Genomic DNA, 24,863 nt, shown 5'->3' with positions numbered 1-24,863 from the left:
TTCCTACTTGAATTTTTATCTCCTGTCCTACTTGGGTTTTTATCTCCTGTGCTAGTTGGGTTTTTAATCAGAAGTTAGTTGGGGTTTTGTCTCGCTAGTTGGGTTTTAATCTCCTGTGCTAGTTGGGTTTTTATCTCCTGTGCTAGTTGGGTTTTTATCTCCTGTGCTAGTTGGGTTTTTATTTCAGAAGTTAGTTGGGGTTTTGTCTCGCTAGTTGGGTTTTTATCGCCTGTGCTAGTTGGGTTTTATCTCCTGTGCTAGTTGGGTTTTTAATCAGAAGTTAGTTGGGGTTTTGTCTCGCTAGTTGGGTTTTTATCTCCTGTGCTAGTTGGGTTTTTAATCAGAAGTTAGTTGGGGTTTTGTCTCGCTAGTTGGGTTTTTATCTCCTGTGCTAGTTGGGTTTTTGTCTCCTGTGCTAGTTGGGTTTTTATCTCCTGTGCTAGTTGGGTTTTATCTCCTGTGCTAGTGGGGTTTTTATTTCAGAAGTTAGTTGGGGTTTTGTCTCGCTAGTTGGGTTTTTATCTCCTGTGCTAGTTGGGTTTTTAATCAGAAGTTAGTTGGGGTTTTGTCTCGCTAGTTGGGTTTTTATCTCCTGTGCTAGTTGGGTTTTTGTCTCCTGTGCTAGTTGGGTTTTTATCTCCTGTGCTAGTTGGGTTTTATCTCCTGTGCTAGTGGGGTTTTTATTTCAGAAGTTAGTTGGGGTTTTGTCTCGCTAGTTGGGTTTTTGTCTCTGTGCTAGTTGGGTTTTTGTCTCCTGTGCTAGTTTGGTTTTTATTTCAGATATTAGTGGGGGGTTTATCTCCTGTGGTAGTTGGGTTTTTATTTCAGATGTTAGTTGGGTTTTTATCTCCTGTGCTAGTTGGGTTTTTATTTCAGATGTTAGTTGGGTTTTTATCTCCTGTGCTAGTTGGATTTTTATTTCAGATGTTAGTGGGGGGTTTATCTCCTGTGCTAGTTGGGTTATTATTTCAGATGTTAGTGGGGGGTTTATCTCCTGTGCTAGTTGGGTTATTATTTCAGATGTTAGTGGGGGGTTTATCTCCTGTGCTAGTTGGGTTTTTATTTCAGATGTTGGGTTTTTATCTCCTGTGCTAGTTGGATTTTTATTTCAGATGTTAGTGGGGGGTTTATCTCCTGTGCTAGTTGGGTTATTATTTCAGATGTTAGTGGGGGGTTTATCGCCTGTGCTAGTTGGGTTATTATTTCTAGTGTTATTTGGGTTTTTATCTCCAGTGTTGGGTTATTATCTCTTGTGTTATTTTGGTTTTTATCTCCAGTGTTGGGTTATTATCTCTTGTGTTATCTGGGTTTTATCTCCAGTGCCTCTGCATATTGCTGAAGGTGAGAAACACAATAAGGCACCGGTTGCTAATATCTTACACTGTATTTGCAGGCAGCTAGCAAGCTCGAGGAATATGAAGACGTTTTAAAGAGCACAAATTCCTGGATCCAGAGCTCCAGCAGCTTGTTGAGTGAAGAGATGGAGAAGTGTTCTGCTAAAACTCTGAGCAAACACTTACAAGCACTCAGGGTCAGTAAATAAACATGTCAATAAATGCAAACATTTTATTTTTTTCTTTCAACATAAAAATTAAACCTGATTAAGATGGAGAGTATCATTTAAACAGAAAATGTATCAATTGGCTTCTTTTATCATCCTGATCTCTTACCCTTAGTCTCCTTTGTCAAACCTTAGCTCCTTTCTATGGCAGCATACTGAGGTAGGCTCAGGAGTGTGCTCGTGTCTTGGGCACTATACATATAACATTTTTACAGACTTTAATGCAGACACTGATGCCGTACAAGCTCACGCTCCTGTCTACCTCAATACAAGTACTTATCTGACAATAAGCGTTAGCAGGAAGTACTTATCTGCCAATGAGCATAAGCAGGAAGTACCTATCACCGAAGGAGCATAAGCATAAAGTACTTATCTGCCAATGAGCATTAGCAGGAAGTACCTATCAGCCAATGAACATTAGCAGGAAGTACCTATCAGCCAATAAGCATTAGCAGGAAGTACCTATCAGCCAATAAGCATTAGCAGGAAGTTCCTATCAGCCAATGAGCATTAGCAGGAAGTTCCTATCAGCCAATGAGCATTAGCAGGAAGTACCTATCTGCCAATGAGCATTAGCAGGTAGTACCTATCTGCCAATGAGCATTAGCAGGAAGTACCTATCAGCCAATAAGCATTAGCAGGAAGTTCCTATCAGCCAATGAGCATTAGCAGGAAGTTCCTATCAGCCAATGAGCATTAGCAGGAAGTACCTATCTGCCAATGAGCATTAGCAGGTAGTACCTATCTGCCAATGAGCATTAGCAGGAAGTACCTATCAGACAATGAGCATTAGCAGGAAGTACCTATCAGACAATGAGCATTAGCAGGAAGTACCTATCAGATAATGAGCATTAGTAGGAAGTACCTATCAGACAATAAACATTAACAGGAAGTACATATCTGCCAATGAGCATTAGCAGGTAGTAGTTGCCATCTGTTGAGCATTATTAGGAAGTACACTCCTGGTACTGTTGTATTGGTTTCTTTTTTAATCCTAAACTGCAGTTATTACATTTTTTACATATGAGTGATAGAAGAAATGTGATTACAATGTCTGTATTACAGATGTAAATTCAGAGATTTCATGAACTTCCAAATGGGGAAGAAGTCAGACCTTTGTGCCACTCGGCTATTTTCATTGCCAAATTCAATCTTATGCCACAGCAAGACGATAAAATCTGGATTTGCACAAGAGTGAATTTGGCAACAAAAATAGCCGAGTTGCATAAAGCGCCGACTTCTTTCTCATTCGGAGGTTTACAAAACCTCTGAATTTACATCTCTAGTCTGTATAACACATGTATTTGAGTTTCAGCCAAGTACCGACTAAGTTGCTTAACAAATTATTTTAACCAAAGATAAAAACGATTTTTAAGTGAGGTGAATGGGAAGTTGTTTATATTTGGCTCCTTTTATCGACTTTACTTTATGGCAGCTCAAATGTATATGGTTTAGGACAAGTTCATCAGACCTCACTGGACTTTTCCCAAAACGTTATTTGGCAGGCTCCAGCTTTATGGCTATACCTCAGTATGTCTTTTTTCACAGATGGCGCTTATGGACTCAGAACAAAAGCAGGAAACCCTGCTCTTCATCAACTCTGAGCTGAATGAATTAGCAGTGATTTTTGAAACTGAGAATACTGCTAATCTGCTGAACAAGATTAATACACAAGTGAGAGACTTGCAAGATAGGATATTCGCCACAATGTCCCTTTTCCAGCACGTAACAGATGTAAGTGGTTGAAATATGTTCGCACATTTGTCTTGGAACCAATAAATACATTTAAATTTAGGAATACTTTAATATTTTGCATATTAAGGGCCAGATTACATAGGGCGCGCTAATGATAGTGTGGGTTGAGATACGCAATATCACTGGACTGCTCTAACATTATATATATATATTGCAAGTCCATGCTAAAGCACGTCTACCAGAGAAGGTTTAGTGCGGCCGTCATCGCTGTAGCCTAACCTTTACTTTCCATGGATATCGCTAAGTTTGAAAGTTATAGTTTGTGTTTAAGCGAAAACTGAAACTTCTCGGGCTTCCCACAAGCCTAGATGTAAACAGTCATAGGTGAGCCCACATGTGGCATCCCATAGCTGTCCCTCTCAATTGTCTGTAATAGCAGCCATCAAACATGAAAATGTTGTTGGTCAATATCAGTTTCAAAATGGAAATCACAAACTCTGTTTGTGTCTGATATCCTACACCTCTTTGTTCTTGGAAGTATCTGGCAGCCCTCATTCCCACTTCATGTGGGATGGAGGAATAGAGCGACTCTAGAGTCACCAAGAGTGTATGTGACTCAACCCCCGGTCCATCTAATTTCCTCAATACATTTGCAGTAGGGGGGCAAAGAACTCGGAAAGAGCTGCAAAAAAAATCCACATATCTGCTGGCCCCTTCCATAGGTTCCCCATGCACAAGATAATTGGCCTCCCTGGGGGTCTTACTCTTATGAAGTTTTGGGACACAGTAGAAAGTAGGTACAATCAGATGTTCTTTATTCATAAACTTGTGTTCTTTTTTGTTATTATACCTTGATGCAGAGCTTAGTTCATCTTAAACAGCAATTCAATACACGGCTGCTCAAACTGGCTTCATTTTGTATTGGTAAAAAGCAAAAGAGGATAAATTGAAGTTTTGTATCCTTTAGGGGATCTTGAGTGCTGCCTGGTCATTATTAGGCTTCTAAAGATAGTATTAGAAGTCTTTCTCTTTTAATTTTTTGTTTAATGTGTTTATATATACACACATACATAAATATAAATACACATATATACACACAAACACACACACATTAATATAAATACACATATATAAACACACACACATGCATAAATATAAATAAATATATATAAACACAAACACACACACATATATAAATATAAATACACATATATACACACAAACACACACATTAATATAAATACACATATATACACACAAACACACACACATTAATATAAATACACATATATACACACAAACACACACACATATATAAATATAAATACACATATATACACACAAACACACACACATTTAATATAAATACACATATATACACACAAACACACACACATATATAAATATAAATACACATATATACACACAAACACACACACATTAATATAAATACACATATATACACACAAACACACACACACATATATAAATATAAATACACATATATACACACAAACACACACACATTAATATAAATACACATATATACACACACATACATAAATATAAATACATATATATGCACACATACATAAATATAAATACACATATATACACACAAACATACTCACATATATAAATATAAATACACATATATACACACAAACACACACACATATATAAATATAAATACACATATATACACACAAACACACACATTAATATAAATACACATATATACACACAAACACACACACATATATAAATATAAATACACATATATACACACACATACATAAATATAAATACATATATATGCACACATACATAAATATAAATACACATATATACACACAAACATACTCACATAGATAAATATAAATACACATATATACACACAAACACACACACATATATAAATATAAATACACATATATACACACAAACACACACATTAATATAAATACACATATATACACACAAACACACACACATATATAAATATAAATACACATATATACACACAAACACACACACATTAATATAAATACACATATATATACACACAAACACACACACATATATAAATATAAATACACATATATACACACACATACATAAATATAAATACATATATATATATACACACATACACACACACACATTAATATAAATACACATATATACTCACAAACACACACACATACATAAATATAAATACACATATATACACACAAACACACACACATATATAAATATAAATACACATATATACACACAAACACACACACATTAATATAAATACACATATATATACACACAAACACACACACATATATAAATATAAATACACATATATACACACACATACATAAATATAAATACATATATATATATACACACATACACACACACACATTAATATAAATACACATATATACTCACAAACACACACACATACATAAATATAAATACACATATATACACACAAACACACACACATACTTAAATATAAATACACATATATACACACAAACACACACACATATATAAATATAAATACACATATATACACACAAACACACACACATATATAAACACACACACATACTTAAATATAAATACACATATATACACACAAACACACACACATAGATAAATATAAATACACATATATACACACAAACACACACACATATATAAATATAAATACACATATATACACACAAACACACACACATATATAAACACACACACATATAAATATAAATACACATATATACACACAAACACACACACATAGATAAATATAAATACACATATATACACACAAACACACACACATATATAAATATAAATACACATATATACACACAAACACACACACATAGATAAATATAAATACAGTCACATATATACACACAAACACACACACACACACATTAATATAAATACACATATATACACACATACATAACTATAAATACACATATATATACACACACACACATATATAAATATAAATACACATATATACACACAAACACACATGAATATGAATACACATATATACACACATACATAAATATAAATACATATATATACACACAAACACACACACATATATAAATATAAATACACATATATACACACAAACACACATGAATATGAATACACATATATACACACATACATAAATATAAATACATATATATATATACACACAAACACACACACATAAATATAAATACACATATATACACACAAACACACACACACACATATATAAATATAAATACACATATATACACACAAACACACATGAATATGAATACACATATATACACACATACATAAATATAAATACATATATATATATATACACAAACACACACACATATATAAATACACATATATATACACACAAACACACACACATATATAAATATAAATACATATATATATACACACAAACACACATTAATATAAATACACATATATATACACACATACATAAATATAAATACACATATATACACACAAACACACACACATATATAAATATAAATACACATATATACACACAAACACACATTAATATAAATACACATATATACACACAAACACACACACATATATAAATATAAATACACATATATAAACACAAACACACACACATACATAAATATAAATACACAAATATACACACAAACACACACACATACATAAATATAAATACACATATATACACACAAACACATACACATATATACACACATACATAAATATAAATACACATATATACACACAAACACACACACATACATAAATATAAATACACATATATACACACAAACACACATTAATATAAATACACATATATACACACAAACACACACACATACATAAATATAAATACACATATATACACACAAACACATACATAAATATAAATACACATATATACACACAAACACATACATAAATATAAATACACATATATACACACAAACACACAAACACACATTAATATAAATACACATATATACACACAAACACACACACACATACATAAATATAAATACACATATATACACACATACATAAATATAAATACACATATATACACACAAACACACACACATACATAAATATAAATACACACAAACACACACACATACATAAATATAAATACACATATATACACACAAACACACACACATATATAAATATAAATACACATATATACACACAAACACACACACATACATAAATATAAATACACACAAACACACATATAAATATAAATACATATATATACATACAAACACACACACATAGATAAATATAAATACACATATATACACACAAACACACACACATACATAAATATAAATACACATATAAACACACAAACACACACATACATAAATATAAATACACATATATACACACAAACACATACACACATATATAAATATAAATACACATATATACACACAAACACACACACATAGATAAATATAAATACACATATATACTCACAAACACATACACACATATATAAATATAAATACACATATATACACACAAACACACACACATAGATAAATATAAATACACATATATACTCACAAACACACACACATAGATAAATATAAATACACATATATACTCACAAACACATACACACATATATAAATATAAATACACATATATACTAACAAACACACACACATAGATAAATATAAATACACATATATACTCACAAACACACACACATAGATAAATATAAATACACATATATACTCACAAACACATACACACATATATAAATATAAATACACATATATACACACAAACACACACACATAGATAAATATAAATACACATATATACTCACAAACACACACACATAGATAAATATAAATACACATATATACTCACAAACACACACACACATATTATATATAAATACACATATATACACACAAACACACACACATAGATAAATATAAATACACATATATACACACAAACACACACACATATATAAATATAAATACACATATATACACACAAACACACACACATAGATAAATATAAATACACATATATACACACAAACACACACACATAGATAAATATAAATACACATATATACACACAAACACACACACATATATAAATATAAATACACATATATACTCACAAACACACACACATATATTATATATAAATACACATATATACACACAAACACACACACATAGAAAAATATAAATACACATATATACACACAAACACACACACATAGATAAATATAAATACACATATATACACACAAACACACACACATAGATAAATATAAATACACATATATACACACAAACACACACACATAGATAAATATAAATACACATATATACACACAAACACACATACTGTACATAAATATAAATACACATATATACACACAAACACACACACATAGATAAATATAAATACACATATATACACACAAACACACACACATAGATAAATATAAATACACATATATACACACAAACACACACACATACATAAATATAAATACACACAAACACACACACATACATAAATATAAATACACATATATACACACAAACACACACACATATATAAATATAAATACACATATATACACACAAACACACACACATATATAAATACACATATATACACACAAACACACACACATAGATAAATATAAATACACATATATACACACAAACACACACACATAGATAAATATAAATACACATATATACACACAAACACACACACATACATAAATATAAATACACATATATACACACAAACACACACACATATATAAATATAAATACACATATATACTCACAAACACACACACATATATTATATATAAATACACATATATACACACAAACACACACACATAGATAAATATAAATACACATATATACACACAAACACACATACTGTACATAAATATAAATACACATATATACACACAAACACACACACATATATAAATATAAATACACATATATACATACAAACACACACACATATATAAATATAAATACACATATATACACACAAACACACACACATAGATAAATATAAATACACATATATACACACAAACACACACACATAGATAAATATAAATACACATATATACACACAAACACACACACATAGATAAATATAAATACACATATATACACACAAACACACACACATAGATAAATATAAATACACATATATACACACAAACACACATACTGTACATAAATATAAATACACATATATACACACAAACACACATACTGTACATAAATATAAATACACATATATACACACAAACACACACACATAGATAAATATAAATACACATATATACACACAAACACACACACATAGATAAATATAAATACACATATATACACACAAACACACATACTGTACATAAATATAAATACACATATATACACACAAACACACACACATGGATAAATATAAATACACATATATACTCACAAACACACACACATAGATAAATATAAATACACATATATACACACAAACACACACACATAGATAAATATAAATACACATATATACACACAAACACACATACTGTACATAAATATAAATACACATATATACACACAAACACACACACATAGATAAATATAAATACACATATATACACACAAACACACACACATAGATAAATATAAATACACATATATACACACAAACACACACACATAGATAAATATAAATACACATATATACACACAAACACACATACTGTACATAAATATAAATACACATATATACACACAAACACACACACATAGATAAATATAAATACACATATATACACACAAACACACACACATAGATAAATATAAATACACATATATACACACAAACACACATACTGTACATAAATATAAATACACATATATACACACAAACACACACACATGGATAAATATAAATACACATATATACACACAAACACACACACATAGATAAATATAAATACACATATATACACACAAACACACATACTGTACATAAATATAAATACACATATATACACACAAACACACACACATAGATAAATATAAATACACATATATACACACAAACACACACACATATATTATATATATAAATACACACACTTTTGAGCCCTTCCCAGTCAAATAACTTGAAATACGCAATATGATTTTTATTCATTCTTAAAGTGTTTTGAATAGAAATACTTCACATTCCTATGTTCTTCACTTAGAACTTTTATTTGTATTTATTTATATATATATTTAAGGTATTTCTAACTCACCTTTGGGTTTAGCTAGTGCAGTCACGATATCTGAAGTTAGCGCACCTCAGTCTTTTGCACACATGCTAACTTTTTACTTTAATCTTGTAATACCCTCACTAATGCGGCCTCTATAGTTTTTTACTTTGCATGCAGTTCGTGCGCTAGCGAAAGAAATAAAAATTAGCAGGCACTTGTAATCTGTTCCTAAATTTCTTGTTTTCTATGCTACATTTTAGGAGGTTATTGCTATGGAGGCAGAAGTGAAAAAGATGGAGAAAACCGCAGAAACAATTAAAACTATTATGACATCGACAGATATAGTTGATATGTCGCCTCTTGAGCATCACAATAATGGGCTGGTAAGCTTCACTTTTCGTCACAGTGATACGGAGCTAAAAATAACTTTTGTTGTTATTATTAATTTGTAAACAAATCCGTAGCTCTGGGTACATGAACAGGGGCACACAATGAGTTAGCCCTGTGTTTTTAGAATCTAAAAATCTCAAACTAGGTTTTATTAACCTGTGTTTTAGGATTTTATATGTTTTAAAAATTGTCATGCAGAAATTTATATTTTTTTAGGCAAAAATTAAAAAACAACTTGCAACACTGTTATTTTTAACAAAAACATTTTGGATTAATTGCACCCCTTTACTGTGTATGACAACACTTTGTCATCATCCAAGCAATAATGGCAGATGGTAACCACGAATCATCAAACGAGGGGAGAGGTGCGTCATCATCCCCCTCCCCTATTGCACGTACCCCCAAATCCAGTGGACCAGGGGAATCCATAGAAGCAGGTGACATCACTAAGCTCTGAACACCAGGAAGTGAATAGGCAGATCCATCAATCTCAGCTCTCTTAAGTCCTAGAAACCTTTAATATAAAGCCCCATTACAGGATTTTATAGCCAGGTGATCACAGGTAACGGATCACCTGACATGTATAAATGTGCATCTATTTGAGTAGAGGCTCATGGGAGGCCCTATGTGCACATCAAAGTCATATAACGAAACCCAAAGGGCCCTTATGTAGATAACCCCTTCTTTTGAAAACAACACACACACTATTTTTACAACCTTCTTTATTAACAAGGTTAATATAAATTTCTTTACACATTTTGTTGTTGACTTCTCACGTGTTATGATGATATATACATAAAGTAATGCTTAAGGGGGGGTAGTTATCAACGTGTCTAATTTACCTGCCTTCGCCGGTTCAATACGCCCGCCTAAGCTCGCCTACCATCGCCGCCGCGGACCTGCAAAATTTTGCCTAAGTTATCAATAAATCTGTCCAAAAGCCGCGCACCAAGTACGGGGCGATGAGCAGCAGATTGTGAGAGTTATCACTCATCCGATCTCGCTGCTCTTCGGCTTTTTGACAGCTTTCTTGCTAGCCTGTCACTAAGCACCCACACTAAACTACACTGTTCTACCCCTTATACAGGCGCCCCCGGAGCCCCCCGCAACTCAATAAAGTTAGTAACCCCTAAACCGCCGCTCCTAGACCCCGCCGCAACTCTTATAAATGTATTAACCCCTAAACCGCCGCTCCCGGACACCGCCGCCACCTACATTATACCTACTAACCCCTATTCTGCCCCCCCTATACCGCCGCCACCTAGAATAAATTTATTAACCCCTATCCTGCCAATCCCGGACCCCGCCGCAACTAAATAAATAATTTAACCCCTAAACCACCGCTCCCGGACCCCGCCGCAACCTATCTTAAACTTATTAACCCCTAATCTGCCCCCCTTACACCGTCGCCACCTATAATAAATTTATTAACCCCTATCCTGCCTCCCCCTACACCGCCGCCACTGTAATAAAATTATTAACCCCTAAACCTAAGTCTAACACTAACCCTAACACCCCCCTAACTTAAATATTAATTAAATAAATCTAAATACAAATTACTATTATTAACTAAATTAATCCTATTTAAAACTAAATACTTACCTTTAAAATAAAACCTAATATAGCTACAATATAAATAATAATTATATTGTAGCTATCTTAGGATTTATTTTTATTTTACAGGCATCTTTCAATTTATTTTAACTAGGTACAATAGCTATTAAATAGTTATTAACTATTTAATAGCTTACCTAGCTAAAATAAAGAGAAATTTACCTGTAAAATAAATCCTAACCTAAGTTACAATTACACCTAACACTACACTATACTTTAATAAATTATTCCTTTTTAAACTAAATACTTACCTGTAAAATAAACCCTAAGATAGCTACAATGTAATTAATAATTACATTGTAGCTATTTTAGGATTTATATTTATTTTACAGGTAACTTTGTATTTATTTTAGCTAGTTAGAATAGTTATTAAATAGTTATTAACTATTTAATAACTACCTAGCTAAAAGAAATACAAAATTACCTGTAAAATAAATCCTAACCTAAGTTACAATTACACCTAACACTATACTATCATTAAATTAATTAAATAAATTAGCTACAAATAAATACAATTAAATACAATTACATAAACTAACTAAAGTACAAAAAATAAAAAAAGCTAAGTTACAAACATTTCAAAAATATTACAATTTTAAGCTAATTACACCTAATCTAAGCCCCCTAATAAAATAACAAAGCCCCCCAAAATAAAAAAATGCCCTACCCTATTCTAAATTAAAAAAGTTCAAAGCTCTTTTACCTTACCAGCCCTTAAAAGGGCCTTTTGTGGGGCATGCCCCAAAGAAAACTGCTCTTTTGCCTGTAAAAGAAAAATACAACCCCCCCCCCAACGTTAAAACCCACCACCCACATATCCCTAATCTAACCCAAACCCCCCTTAAATAAACCTAACACTACCCCCCTGAAGATCATCCTACCTTGAGTCGTCTTCACTCAGCCGAGCAACCGATGGAACCGAAGAGGAGATCCGGAGCGGCAGAAGTGATCCTCCAAGGGGCGCTGAAGAAGTCTTCCATCCGATGAAGTGATCCTCCAGGCGGCGCTGAAGAAGTCTTCCATCCGGGCGATGTCATCTTCCAAGCGGCGCTGAAGAAGTCTTCCATCCGGGCGATGTCATCTTCCAAGCGGTGCTGAAGAAGTCTTCCATCCGGGCGATGTCATCTTCCAAGCGGGGTCTTCAATCTTCTTTCTTCAGGATCCATTGGCTGATTGGAACAGCCAATAGAATGCAAGCTCAATCTGATTGGCTGATTCAATCAGCCAATTAGATTTTTCCTACCTTAATTCCGATTGGCTGATAGAATCCTATCAGCCAATCGGTATTGAAGGGACGCCATCTTGGATGACGTCCCTTAAAGGAGCCTTCATTCGTCGTTAGTCCGTCGGGGAAGAAGGATGTTCCGCGTCGGCGGGATGAAGATGGATCCTGAAGAAAGAAGATTGAAGACCCCGCTTGGAAGATGACATCGCCCGGATGGAAGACTTCTTCAGCGCCGCTTGGAAGATGACATCGCCCGGATGGAAGACTTCTTCAGCGCCGCTTGGAGGATCACTTCATCGGATGGAAGACTTCTTCAGCGCCCCTTGGAGGATCACTTCTGCCGCTCCGGATCTCCTCTTCGGTTCCATCGGTTGCTCGGCTGAGTGAAGACGACTCAAGGTAGGATGATCTTCAGGGGGGTAGTGTTAGGTTTATTTAAGGGGGGTTTGGGTTAGATTAGGGGTATGTGGGTGGTGGGTTTTAACGTTGGGGGGGGTTGTATTTTTCTTTTACAGGCAAAAGAGCAGTTTTCTTTGGGGCATGCCCCCACAAAAGGCCCTTTTAAGGGCTGGTAAGGTAAAAGAGCTTTGAACTTTTTTAATTTAGAATAGGGTAGGGCATTTTTTTATTTTGGGGGGCTTTGTTATTTTATTAGGGGGCTTAGATTAGGTGTAATTAGCTTAAAATTGTTGTAATATTTTTGAAATGTTTGTAACTTATTTTTTTTATTTTTTGTAACTTAGCTTTTTTTATTTTTTGTACTTTAGTTAGTTTATGTAATTGTATTTAATTGTATTTATTTGTAGCTAATTTATTTAATTAATTTAATGATAGTGTAGTGTTAGGTGTAATTGTAACTTAGGTTAGGATTTATTTTACAGGTAAATTTCTCTTTATTTTAGCTAGGTAAGCTATTAAATAGTTAATAACTATTTAATAGCTATTGTACCTAGTTAAAATAAATTGAAAGTTGCCTGTAAAATAAAAATAAATCCTAAGATAGCTACAATGTAAATATTAGTTATATTGTAGCTATATTAGGGTTTATTTTATAGGTAAGTATTTAGTTTTAAATAGGATTAATTTAGTTAATAATATAAATATTATTTAGATTTATTTAATTAATATTTAAGTTAGGGGGGTGTTAGGGTTAGTGTTAGACTTAGGTTTAGGGGTTAATAATTTTATTACAGTGGCGGCGGTGTAGGGGGGCAGGATAGGGGTTAATAAATTTATTATAAGTGGCGACGGTGTAAGGGGGGCAGATTAGGGGTTAATAAGTTTAAGATAGGTTGCGGCGGGGTCCGGGAGCGGCGGTTTAGGGGTTAAACTGTTTATTTAGTTGCGGCGGGGTCCGGGAGCGGCGGTTTAGGGGTTAAACTATTTAGTTGCGGCGGGGTCCGGGATCGGCAGGATAGGGGTTAATAAATTTATTCTAGGTGGCGGCGGTATAGGGGGGGCAGGATAGGGGTTAGTAGGTATAATGTAGGTGGCGGCGGGGTCCGGGAGTGGCGGTTTAGGGGTTAATACATTTATTATAGTTGCGGCGGTTTAGGGGTTACTAACTTTATTTAGTTGCGGGGGGCTCCGGGGGCGCCGGTATAGGGGGTTAACATGTTTAATATAGTTGCGGTGGGCTCCGGGAGCGGCGGTTTAGGGGGTAACACATTTATTTAGTTGCGGCGGTGTAGGGGGGGCAGATTAGGGGTGTTTAGACTCGGGCTACATGTTAGGGTGTTAGGTGTAGACAGCTCCCATAGGAATCAATGGGATGTCTGGCAGCAGCGAACATAAACTTTCACTATGGTCAGACTCCCATTGATTCCTATGGGATTCGCCGCCTCCAGGGCGGCGGTTTGAAAACCAGGTACGCTGGGCCGGAAAAGTGCCGAGCGTACCTGCTAGTTTTTTGATAACTAGCAAAAGTAGTCAGATTGTGCCGAACTTGTGTGCGGAACATCTGGAGTGACGTAAGAATCGATCTGTGTCGGACTGAGTCCGGCGGATCAAAGCTTACGTCACTAAATTCTACTTTTGCCGGTGTCTAGGGCTTGATAACTAAGGCGAATCAGCCTCGCCACAAATACGCTGCAGAATTCCAGCGTATTTGAGGTTGACGGCTTTATAACTACCCCCCATAGTGTGAATCTGCAGGGCCTGCTGAATAAAACAAGAATAATACATTGGTTTGTCACAATAAAATGACCTACAGTGGGGCTTAAATATGAGCAGCATTTCAAAAACCCACAAGATCTCAGCACAGGGGTGGTAATGGCTCAGCAGTTAAAGGTTAAACCAATCCTTTCACACTCTTTGCATAGCATTGAACAATAAAATATTAACATAAATTTGCAACACATAAAACGCTGTTGCTGTATTAACCCTTTGATCCAATCATTACACATGCTTTCGGTGACACTAAACAATGACGTACTATTCAGAAGTAACCCCTCTTCTGTACGCAGATAAAATCCACTTGAAGGTGGAAAAGCTGTAAATTAAAGAGATAAAAGGTGCTTCATGTTTCCTTAGGAAGTCTTTCTTTGGCCTTTTCTCTGCAGTGAACTTGAATTTGTCTGCACTTACTTGAAACATATAAAGAATAATGCTTTCACGCCTATGGGCCCCAGCTATGTGCGCCACAGGAAACCTATTTATTTTCACTCACCTTAGCTTGTGTCTCCACTCCCCTCATTTCCATCTTTAAAGGGACATTAAAATAATTGATATATATATATGTATAACATTTATCACAAATTAAGCACTTCATTAAGCACCAGATGTAAAGGAACATGCACACTGCTCTAAACAATCACGGTGTAGCTTGCAGCTGGGTGAAGTAATCTGCAGCATACTTAAAGGGACATGCAAGTCAAAATTAAACTTTGATCAGCTACAGCAAACAGTTTTCAGAGAATTTCCAATTAACTTATATTAACAAGTTTACTTCATTGTCTTGGTGCACTGTTGGGAGCTAGTTGAGGACTAGTGGCTACACACATATGCCTTGTGTCATTGGTTCACCAGATATGCTCATTTAGTTCCCAGAAGTCCTTTGCTTCTCTGGAGCTGACTTTAACTATGTGTTTATCTCTTTTACAAGAGTTAAATACAGTTATATGCAAACAATAGCACAACAATAAAATGCTTAGCTTCTATTCCCTTTTATTCAGATTGTTCCAGTTGCTACTTTGCACTAACACTGATTTCTCGCCTTCCTTGCGCCATTTTCTACTTTATATCTCCTTTTCGGTCTTCTTGTGTTGTGTCTATGAAGTTCATGTACATAAAACAATAAAACAGCCTAATTGGATGGAAATCCCCTCTATAGGGAGGCTAAATGTAATGCGCTTTGGTCTATACGTACAGAGTAAAGATGCTTTGACGGATGAGCAGATTCAAGGTGATTGATCATTGTGTATTTTAGGTTATACTTGACAATATTGTATCCATGAAGAGGGTGATTGCTGAGATTGAAGTTTACAGAGATACCCTCAGACTGCCGGATATTGGGGTCAAGTCTTTGTCTGTTTTTGCAAGAACCAGGCGACTATGGAAAGAAGTTGAGATCTTAGAAAAAGTCACCAAAGAACAAAATGAACTGTTAGAGGTTTGTAAGATTATTTCACGCTGTCGGTTTTATTCTTGTCATAGTACAGGGAAAGAATATATATATATGTTTATTTTTTTTTAATTGATGACCTACATGAGAATTAGAGAATAACAGGTTCTATATTTTTTAATGATACTAAATTACGTAAAGTAATTAAGGTAGAAAAGGATGGGCTTGTGCCGAGAATGGTCAGGCAAGTGAGACATAAGGTTTAACACAAGTACAATTAAAAAAAAAGTATGTAAGTTACTTCCCACTTAAATTGGCTAAAACTTGGGGAATTACAGAGAAAAGGATTTAGAAGTACTTGTAGAATAGAATTAGGTAGCACATTAACATTCAACAGCTCCAAAGGGTTAAAATAAATACGGGGCATAGATGCAAGATAAGTGTGATTCTCTCTATACATTTCTGGTATGATCTCACCTTATTATATAATATTGGGGGCACTGTTTCCCAAAAAAGGAGGGCAAAATAATTATTAAGAGAATTTATGGTTAGCACAATTGCATCTGTTTTCTGTAGAAAAGATGAGCTTGACAGATATTATTACCTAATATAAATATGTTCAGCCTCTGTATAGCGAGCTAGTATGATCCCTGGCTAGAGGAAAAGAGATTTTACCTTCACTAAAGAAAATAGGTTTTCTCTGGAGTCAAGCTGTGCTCATATAGCTTATGGCTGCTGGTTAAGTGGCAAACTTAAAAAAAAAAGTGGGCTTAGATATATTTTTGGCTAAAATCAGTGTCCATTGTATATTCAGTTCAAAAACTTAGACATGGCATTTTACTACAGTTAGTTACAATGTCTGGGATCATTGGATATCTGTGAAGGCTAAATTAGATAATGTACTTTTGTTTTTTATTAAAGGGATAGTAAACGCCAAAAATGTTATTGTTTAAAACGATAGATAATCCCTTTATTTACCATTCCCCAGTTTTGCATAACCAACACTGTTATAGAATATACTTTTTACCTCTGTGATAACCTTGTATCTAAGCATCTGCAGACTGCCTGATCTTTTGACAGACTTGCATTTCAGGCAATTAGTGCTGACTCTTAAATAACTCCATGTGCATGGGCATAATGCTATTTATATGAAACACATGAACTAACGCCCTCTAGCTGTAAGAGGCCGCCTTCAAGGACTTAGAAATTAGCATATGAGCCTACCTAGATTTAGCTTTCAACTAAGAATAACCAGAGAACAAAGCAAATTTGATGATAAAAGTCAATTATTATCTGAATCATGAAAGTTTAATGTGTACTTTACTATCCCTTTAAGTAGATTTTGGCTGTTATGCTGCATGACTGGTTCATTATACAAGGCTGAATTTATGTTTTCTTTTTATAGCCAATTATATCTGAAATAACAGAGCTTGAAAAGGAACAAGATACTTTTAAACATCTCCATAAGAATGAGGCGTCAGCAGAGAGAACTGATATAAAGGTAAAATGCGTTAGGAACCAGAATCTGATTTCAATATGATGACTGCAGCGTTCTAAATGTTATAACTATATCTTATGATTCTGTTAACAGTGTTATACATTTCTAAAATTCACATTCACAAGTGAGGCCATTATTTTTTATTTAGGACCAGATTACAAGTGGAGCGCTAGAAGTAAGCTTTTTGCGCACGTTGGGTTGCGTTTTTATTAAAAGTTGAAAGTAAACTGTTTTTGCTTGCGCTCTAACCCGACAAGCGCAAAAAGACAAACTTAAAATATCACGTGTGCGATAACGTATTTCCCCATAGAAGTCAATGGAACAAAAAAGTGTGGGGGGGCACTAACACCCTACTCATGCGAAAATCCGATCCCATTTTCTATCAAGTAAATATTGCATAAATGGCATAAGATATTATTGTTTACATTTGGCCCCATCCCCTCTCCAAACTGTACCATTTTACAGATGCAAATATTCTAAAATCCAAACCTTTTCCGGTCCCAAGCAGTCTGGATAAAGGGTTTTCTACCTGTATTAATACAAATAAAATATATGAAATATATTGAATAAAATATAAATTCATTTCAGGCCTAGTAAGCTTTACATTGTGTGTCATGGTGACGGTATGGCAGTTACATTGTTTGTCATGGTGACGGTATGGCAGTTACATTGTGTGTCATGGTGACGGTAGGGCAGTTACATTGTGTGTCATGGTGACGGTAGGGCAGTTACATTGTGTGTCATGGTGACGGTAGGGCAGTTACATTGTGTGTCATGGTGACGGTAGGGCAGTTACATTGTGTGTCATGGTGACGGTAGGGCAGTTACATTGTGTGTCATGGTGACGGTAGGGCATTTACATTGTGTGTCATGGTGACGGTAGGGCAGTTACATTGTGTGTCATGGTGACGGTAGGGCAGTTACATTGTGTGTCATGGTGACGGTAGGGCAGTTACATTGTGTGTCATGGTGACGGTAGGGCAGTTACATTGTGTGTCATGGTGACGGTAGGGCAGTTACATTGTGTGTCATGGTGACGGTAGGGCAGTTACATTGTGTGTCATGGTGACGGTAGGGCAGTTACATTGTGTGTCATGGTGACGGTAGGGCAGTTACATTGTGTGTCATGGTGACGGTATGGCAGTTACATTGTGTGTCATGGTGACGGTAGGGCAGTTACATTGTGTGTCATGGTGACGGTCGGGCAGTTACATTGTGTGTCATGGTGACGGTAGGGCAGTTGCATTGTGTGTCATGGTGACGGTAGGGCAGTTGCATTGTGTGTCATGGTGACGGTAGGGCAGTTACATTGTGTGTCATGGTGACGGTAGGGCAGTTACATTGTGTGTCATGGTGACGGTAGGGCAGTTGCATTGTGTGTCATGGTGCGGTAGGGCAGTTGCATTGTGTGTCATGGTGACGGTAGGGCAGTTGCATTGTGTGTCATGGTGACGGTAGGGCAGTTGCATTGTGTGTCATGGTGACGGTAGGGCAGTTGCATTGTGTGTCATGGTGACGGTAGGGCAGTTGCATTGTGTGTCATGGTGACGGTAGGGCAGTTGCATTGTGTGTCATGGTGACGGTAGGGCAGTTACATTGTGTGTCATGGTGACGGTAGGGCAGTTGCATTGTGTGTCATGGTGACGGTAGGGCAGTTACATTGTGTGTCATGGTGACGGTAGGGCAGTTACATTGTGTGTCATGGTGACGGTAGGGCAGTTGCATTGTGTGTCATGGTGACGGTAGGGCAGTTGCATTGTGTGTCATGGTGACGGTAGGGCAGTTGCATTGTGTGTCATGGTGACGGTAGGGCAGTTACATTGTGTGTCATGGTGACGGTAGGGCAGTTACATTGTGTGTCATGGTGACGGTAGGGCAGTTACATTGTGTGTCATGGTGACGGTAGGGCAGTTACATTGTGTGTCATGGTGACGGTAGGGCATTTACATTGTGTGTCATGGTGACGGTTGGGCAGTTACATTGTGTGTCATGGTGACGGTAGGGCAGTTACATTGTGTGTCATGGTGACGGTAGGGCAGTTACATTGTGTGTCATGGTGACGGTAGGGCATTTACATTGTGTGTCATGGTGACGGTAGGGCAGTTACATTGTGTGTCATGGTGACGGTAGGGCAGTTACATTGTGTGTCATGGTGACGGTAGGGCAGTTACATTGTGTGTCATGGTGACGGTAGGGCAGTTACATTGTGTGTCATGGTGACGGTAGGGCAGTTACATTGTGTGTCATGGTGACGGTAGGGCAGTTACATTGTGTGTCATGGTGACGGTAGGGCAGTTACATTGTGTGTCATGGTGACGGTAGGGCAGTTACATTGTGTGTCATGGTGACGGTAGGGCAGTTACATTGTGTGTCATGGTGACGGTAGGGCAGTTACATTGTGTGTCATGGTGACGGTAGGGCAGTTACATTGTGTGTCATGGTGACGGTAGGGCAGTTACATTGTGTGTCATGGTGACGGTAGGGCATTTACATTGTGTGTCATGGTGACGGTAGGGCAGTTACATTGTGTGTCATGGTGACGGTAGGGCAGTTACATTGTGTGTCATGGTGACGGTAGGGCAGTTACATTGTGTGTCATGGTGACGGTAGGGCATTTACATTGTGTGTCATGGTGACGGTAGGGCAGTTACATTGTGTGTCATGGTGACGGTAGGGCAGTTACATTGTGTGTCATGGTGACGGTCGGGCAGTTACATTGTGTGTCATGGTGACGGTAGGGCAGTTACATTGTGTGTCATGGTGACGGTAGGGCAGTTACATTGTGTGTCATGGTGACGGTAGGGCAGTTACATTGTGTGTCATGGTGACGGTAGGGCAGTTACATTGTGTGTCATGGTGACGGTAGGGCAGTTACATTGTGTGTCATGGTGCGGTAGGGCAGTTGCATTGTGTGTCATGGTGACGGTAGGGCAGTTGCATTGTGTGTCATGGTGACGGTAGGGCAGTTGCATTGTGTGTCATGGTGACGGTAGGGCAGTTGCATTGTGTGTCATGGTGACGGTAGGGCAGTTGCTTTGTGTGTCATGGTGACGGTAGGGCAGTTACATTGTGTGTCATGGTGACGGTAGGGCAGTTGCATTGTGTGTCATGGTGACGGTAGGGCAGTTACATTGTGTGTCATGGTGACGGTAGGGCAGTTGCATTGTGTGTCATGGTGACGGTAGGGCAGTTGCATTGTGTGTCATGGTGACGGTAGGGCAGTTGCATTGTGTGTCATGGTGACGGTAGGGCAGTTGAATTGTGTGTCATGGTGACGGTAGGGCAGTTGCATTGTGTGTCATGGTGACGGTAGGGCAGTTGCATTGTGTGTCATGGTGACGGTAGGGCAGTTGCATTGTGTGTCATGGTGACGGTAGGGCAGTTACATTGTGTGTCATGGTGACGGTAGGGCAGTTACATTGTGTGTCATGGTGACGGTAGGGCAGTTACATTGTGTGTCATGGTGACGGTAGGGCAGTTGCATTGTGTGTCATGGTGACGGTAGGGCAGTTACATTGTGTGTCATGGTGACGGTAGGGCAGTTACATTGTGTGTCATGGTGACGGTAGGGCAGTTACATTGTGTGTCATGGTGACGGTAGGGCAGTTACATTGTGTGTCATGGTGACGGTAGGGCAGTTACATTGTGTGTCATGGTGACGGTAGGGCAGTTACATTGTGTGTCATGGTGACGGTAGGGCAGTTACATTGTGTGTCATGGTGACGGTAGGGCAGTTACATTGTGTGTCATGGTGACGGTAGGGCAGTTACATTGTGTGTCATGGTGACGGTAGGGCAGTTACATTGTGTGTCATGGTGACGGTAGGGCAGTTACATTGTGTGTCATGGTGACGGTAGGGCAGTTACATTGTGTGTCATGGTGACGGTAGGGCAGTTACATTGTGTGTCATGGTGACGGTAGGGCAGTTACATTGTGTGTCATGGTGACGGTAGGGCAGTTACATTGTGTGTCATGGTGACGGTAGGGCAGTTACATTGTGTGTCATGGTGACGGTAGGGCAGTTACATTGTGTGTCATGGTGACGGTAGGGCAGTTACATTGTGTGTCATGGTGACGGTAGGGCAGTTACATTGTGTGTCATGGTGACGGTAGGGCAGTTACATTGTGTGTCATGGTGACGGTAGGGCAGTTACATTGTGTGTCATGGTGACGGTAGGGCAGTTACATTGTGTGTCATGGTGACGGTAGGGCAGTTACATTGTGTGTCATGGTGACGGTAGGGCAGTTACATTGTGTGTCATGGTGACGGTAGGGCAGTTACATTGTGTGTCATGGTGACGGTAGGGCAGTTACATTGTGTGTCATGGTGACGGTAGGGCAGTTACATTGTGTGTCATGGTGACGGTAGGGCAGTTACATTGTGTGTCATGGTGACGGTAGGGCAGTTACATTGTGTGTCATGGTGACGGTAGGGCAGTTACATTGTGTGTCATGGTGACGGTAGGGCAGTTACATTGTGTGTCATGGTGACGGTAGGGCAGTTACATTGTGTGTCATGGTGACGGTAGGGCAGTTACATTGTGTGTCATGGTGACGGTAGGGCAGTTACATTGTGTGTCATGGTGACGGTAGGGCAGTTACATTGTGTGTCATGGTGACGGTAGGGCAGTTACATTGTGTGTCATGGTGACGGTAGGGCAGTTACATTGTGTGTCATGGTGACGGTAGGGCAGTTACATTGTGTGTCATGGTGACGGTAGGGCAGTTACATTGTGTGTCATGGTGACGGTAGGGCAGTTACATTGTGTGTCATGGTGACGGTAGGGCAGTTACATTGTGTGTCATGGTGACGGTAGGGCAGTTACATTGTGTGTCATGGTGACGGTAGGGCAGTTACATTGTGTGTCATGGTGACGGTAGGGCAGTTACATTGTGTGTCATGGTGACGGTAGGGCAGTTACATTGTGTGTCATGGTGACGGTAGGGCAGTTACATTGTGTGTCATGGTGACGGTAGGGCAGTTACATTGTGTGTCATGGTGACGGTAGGGCAGTTACATTGTGTGTCATGGTGACGGTAGGGCATTTACATTGTGTGTCATGGTGACGGTAGGGCAGTTACATTGTGTGTCATGGTGACGGTAGGGCAGTTACATTGTGTGTCATGGTGACGGTAGGGCAGTTACATTGTGTGTCATGGTGACGGTAGGGCAGTTACATTGTGTGTCATGGTGACGGTAGGGCATTTACATTGTGTGTCATGGTGACGGTAGGGCATTTACATTGTGTGTCATGGTGACGGTAGGGCAGTTACATTGTGTGTCATGGTGACGGTAGGGCAGTTACATTGTGTGTCATGGTGACGGTAGGGCAGTTACATTGTGTGTCATGGTGACGGTAGGGCAGTTACATTGTGTGTCATGGTGACGGTAGGGCAGTTACATTGTGTGTCATGGTGACGGTAGGGCAGTTACATTGTGTGTCATGGTGACGGTAGGGCATTTACATTGTGTGTCATGGTGACGGTAGGGCAGTTACATTGTGTGTCATGGTGACGGTAGGGCAGTTACATTGTGTGTCATGGTGACGGTCGGGCAGTTACATTGTGTGTCATGGTGACGGTAGGGCAGTTACATTGTGTGTCATGGTGACGGTAGGGCAGTTGCATTGTGTGTCATGGTGACGGTAGGGCAGTTGCATTGTGTGTCATGGTGACGGTAGGGCAGTTACATTGTGTGTCATGGTGACGGTAGGGCAGTTGCATTGTGTGTCATGGTGACGGTAGGGCAGTTACATTGTGTGTCATGGTGACGGTAGGGCAGTTGCATTGTGTGTCATGGTGACGGTAGGGCAGTTGCATTGTGTGTCATGGTGACGGTAGGGCATTTACATTGTGTGTCATGGTGACGGTATGGCAGTTACATTGCACTCACATACATTTTGAGCCAGATCAAAAATTCCTTTTTTGTAGCTGTGCACCATTAGCTTTGTGTTCTTGCTAGTTGCAGTTGCCTTA

General features: G+C 37.4%; 1 protein-coding gene across 1 annotated transcript in view; it reads left to right on the top strand.

The window, feature by feature from the left end:
• The window catches only part of SYNE2 (spectrin repeat containing nuclear envelope protein 2), a 799,180-nt gene that overhangs the window by 521,209 nt on the left and 253,108 nt on the right, over nucleotides 1-24,863 (top strand). Inside the window, exons 57-61 of the mRNA XM_053697281.1 lie at nucleotides 1,394-1,531; nucleotides 3,110-3,295; nucleotides 10,859-10,981; nucleotides 17,255-17,437; nucleotides 18,795-18,890. Of these exons, the coding sequence (XP_053553256.1) occupies nucleotides 1,394-1,531; nucleotides 3,110-3,295; nucleotides 10,859-10,981; nucleotides 17,255-17,437; nucleotides 18,795-18,890 (726 nt within the window). The remainder of the gene's footprint in view (nucleotides 1-1,393; nucleotides 1,532-3,109; nucleotides 3,296-10,858; nucleotides 10,982-17,254; nucleotides 17,438-18,794; nucleotides 18,891-24,863) is intronic.

The sequence above is a fragment of the Bombina bombina genome, chromosome 1 (genome assembly GCF_027579735.1).
Source record: "Bombina bombina isolate aBomBom1 chromosome 1, aBomBom1.pri, whole genome shotgun sequence".
Taxonomy (NCBI): Eukaryota; Metazoa; Chordata; class Amphibia; order Anura; family Bombinatoridae; genus Bombina; species Bombina bombina.
The sequence above is the reverse complement of the archived record's forward strand: the minus strand, read 5'-3'. Positions and strand labels throughout refer to the sequence as shown.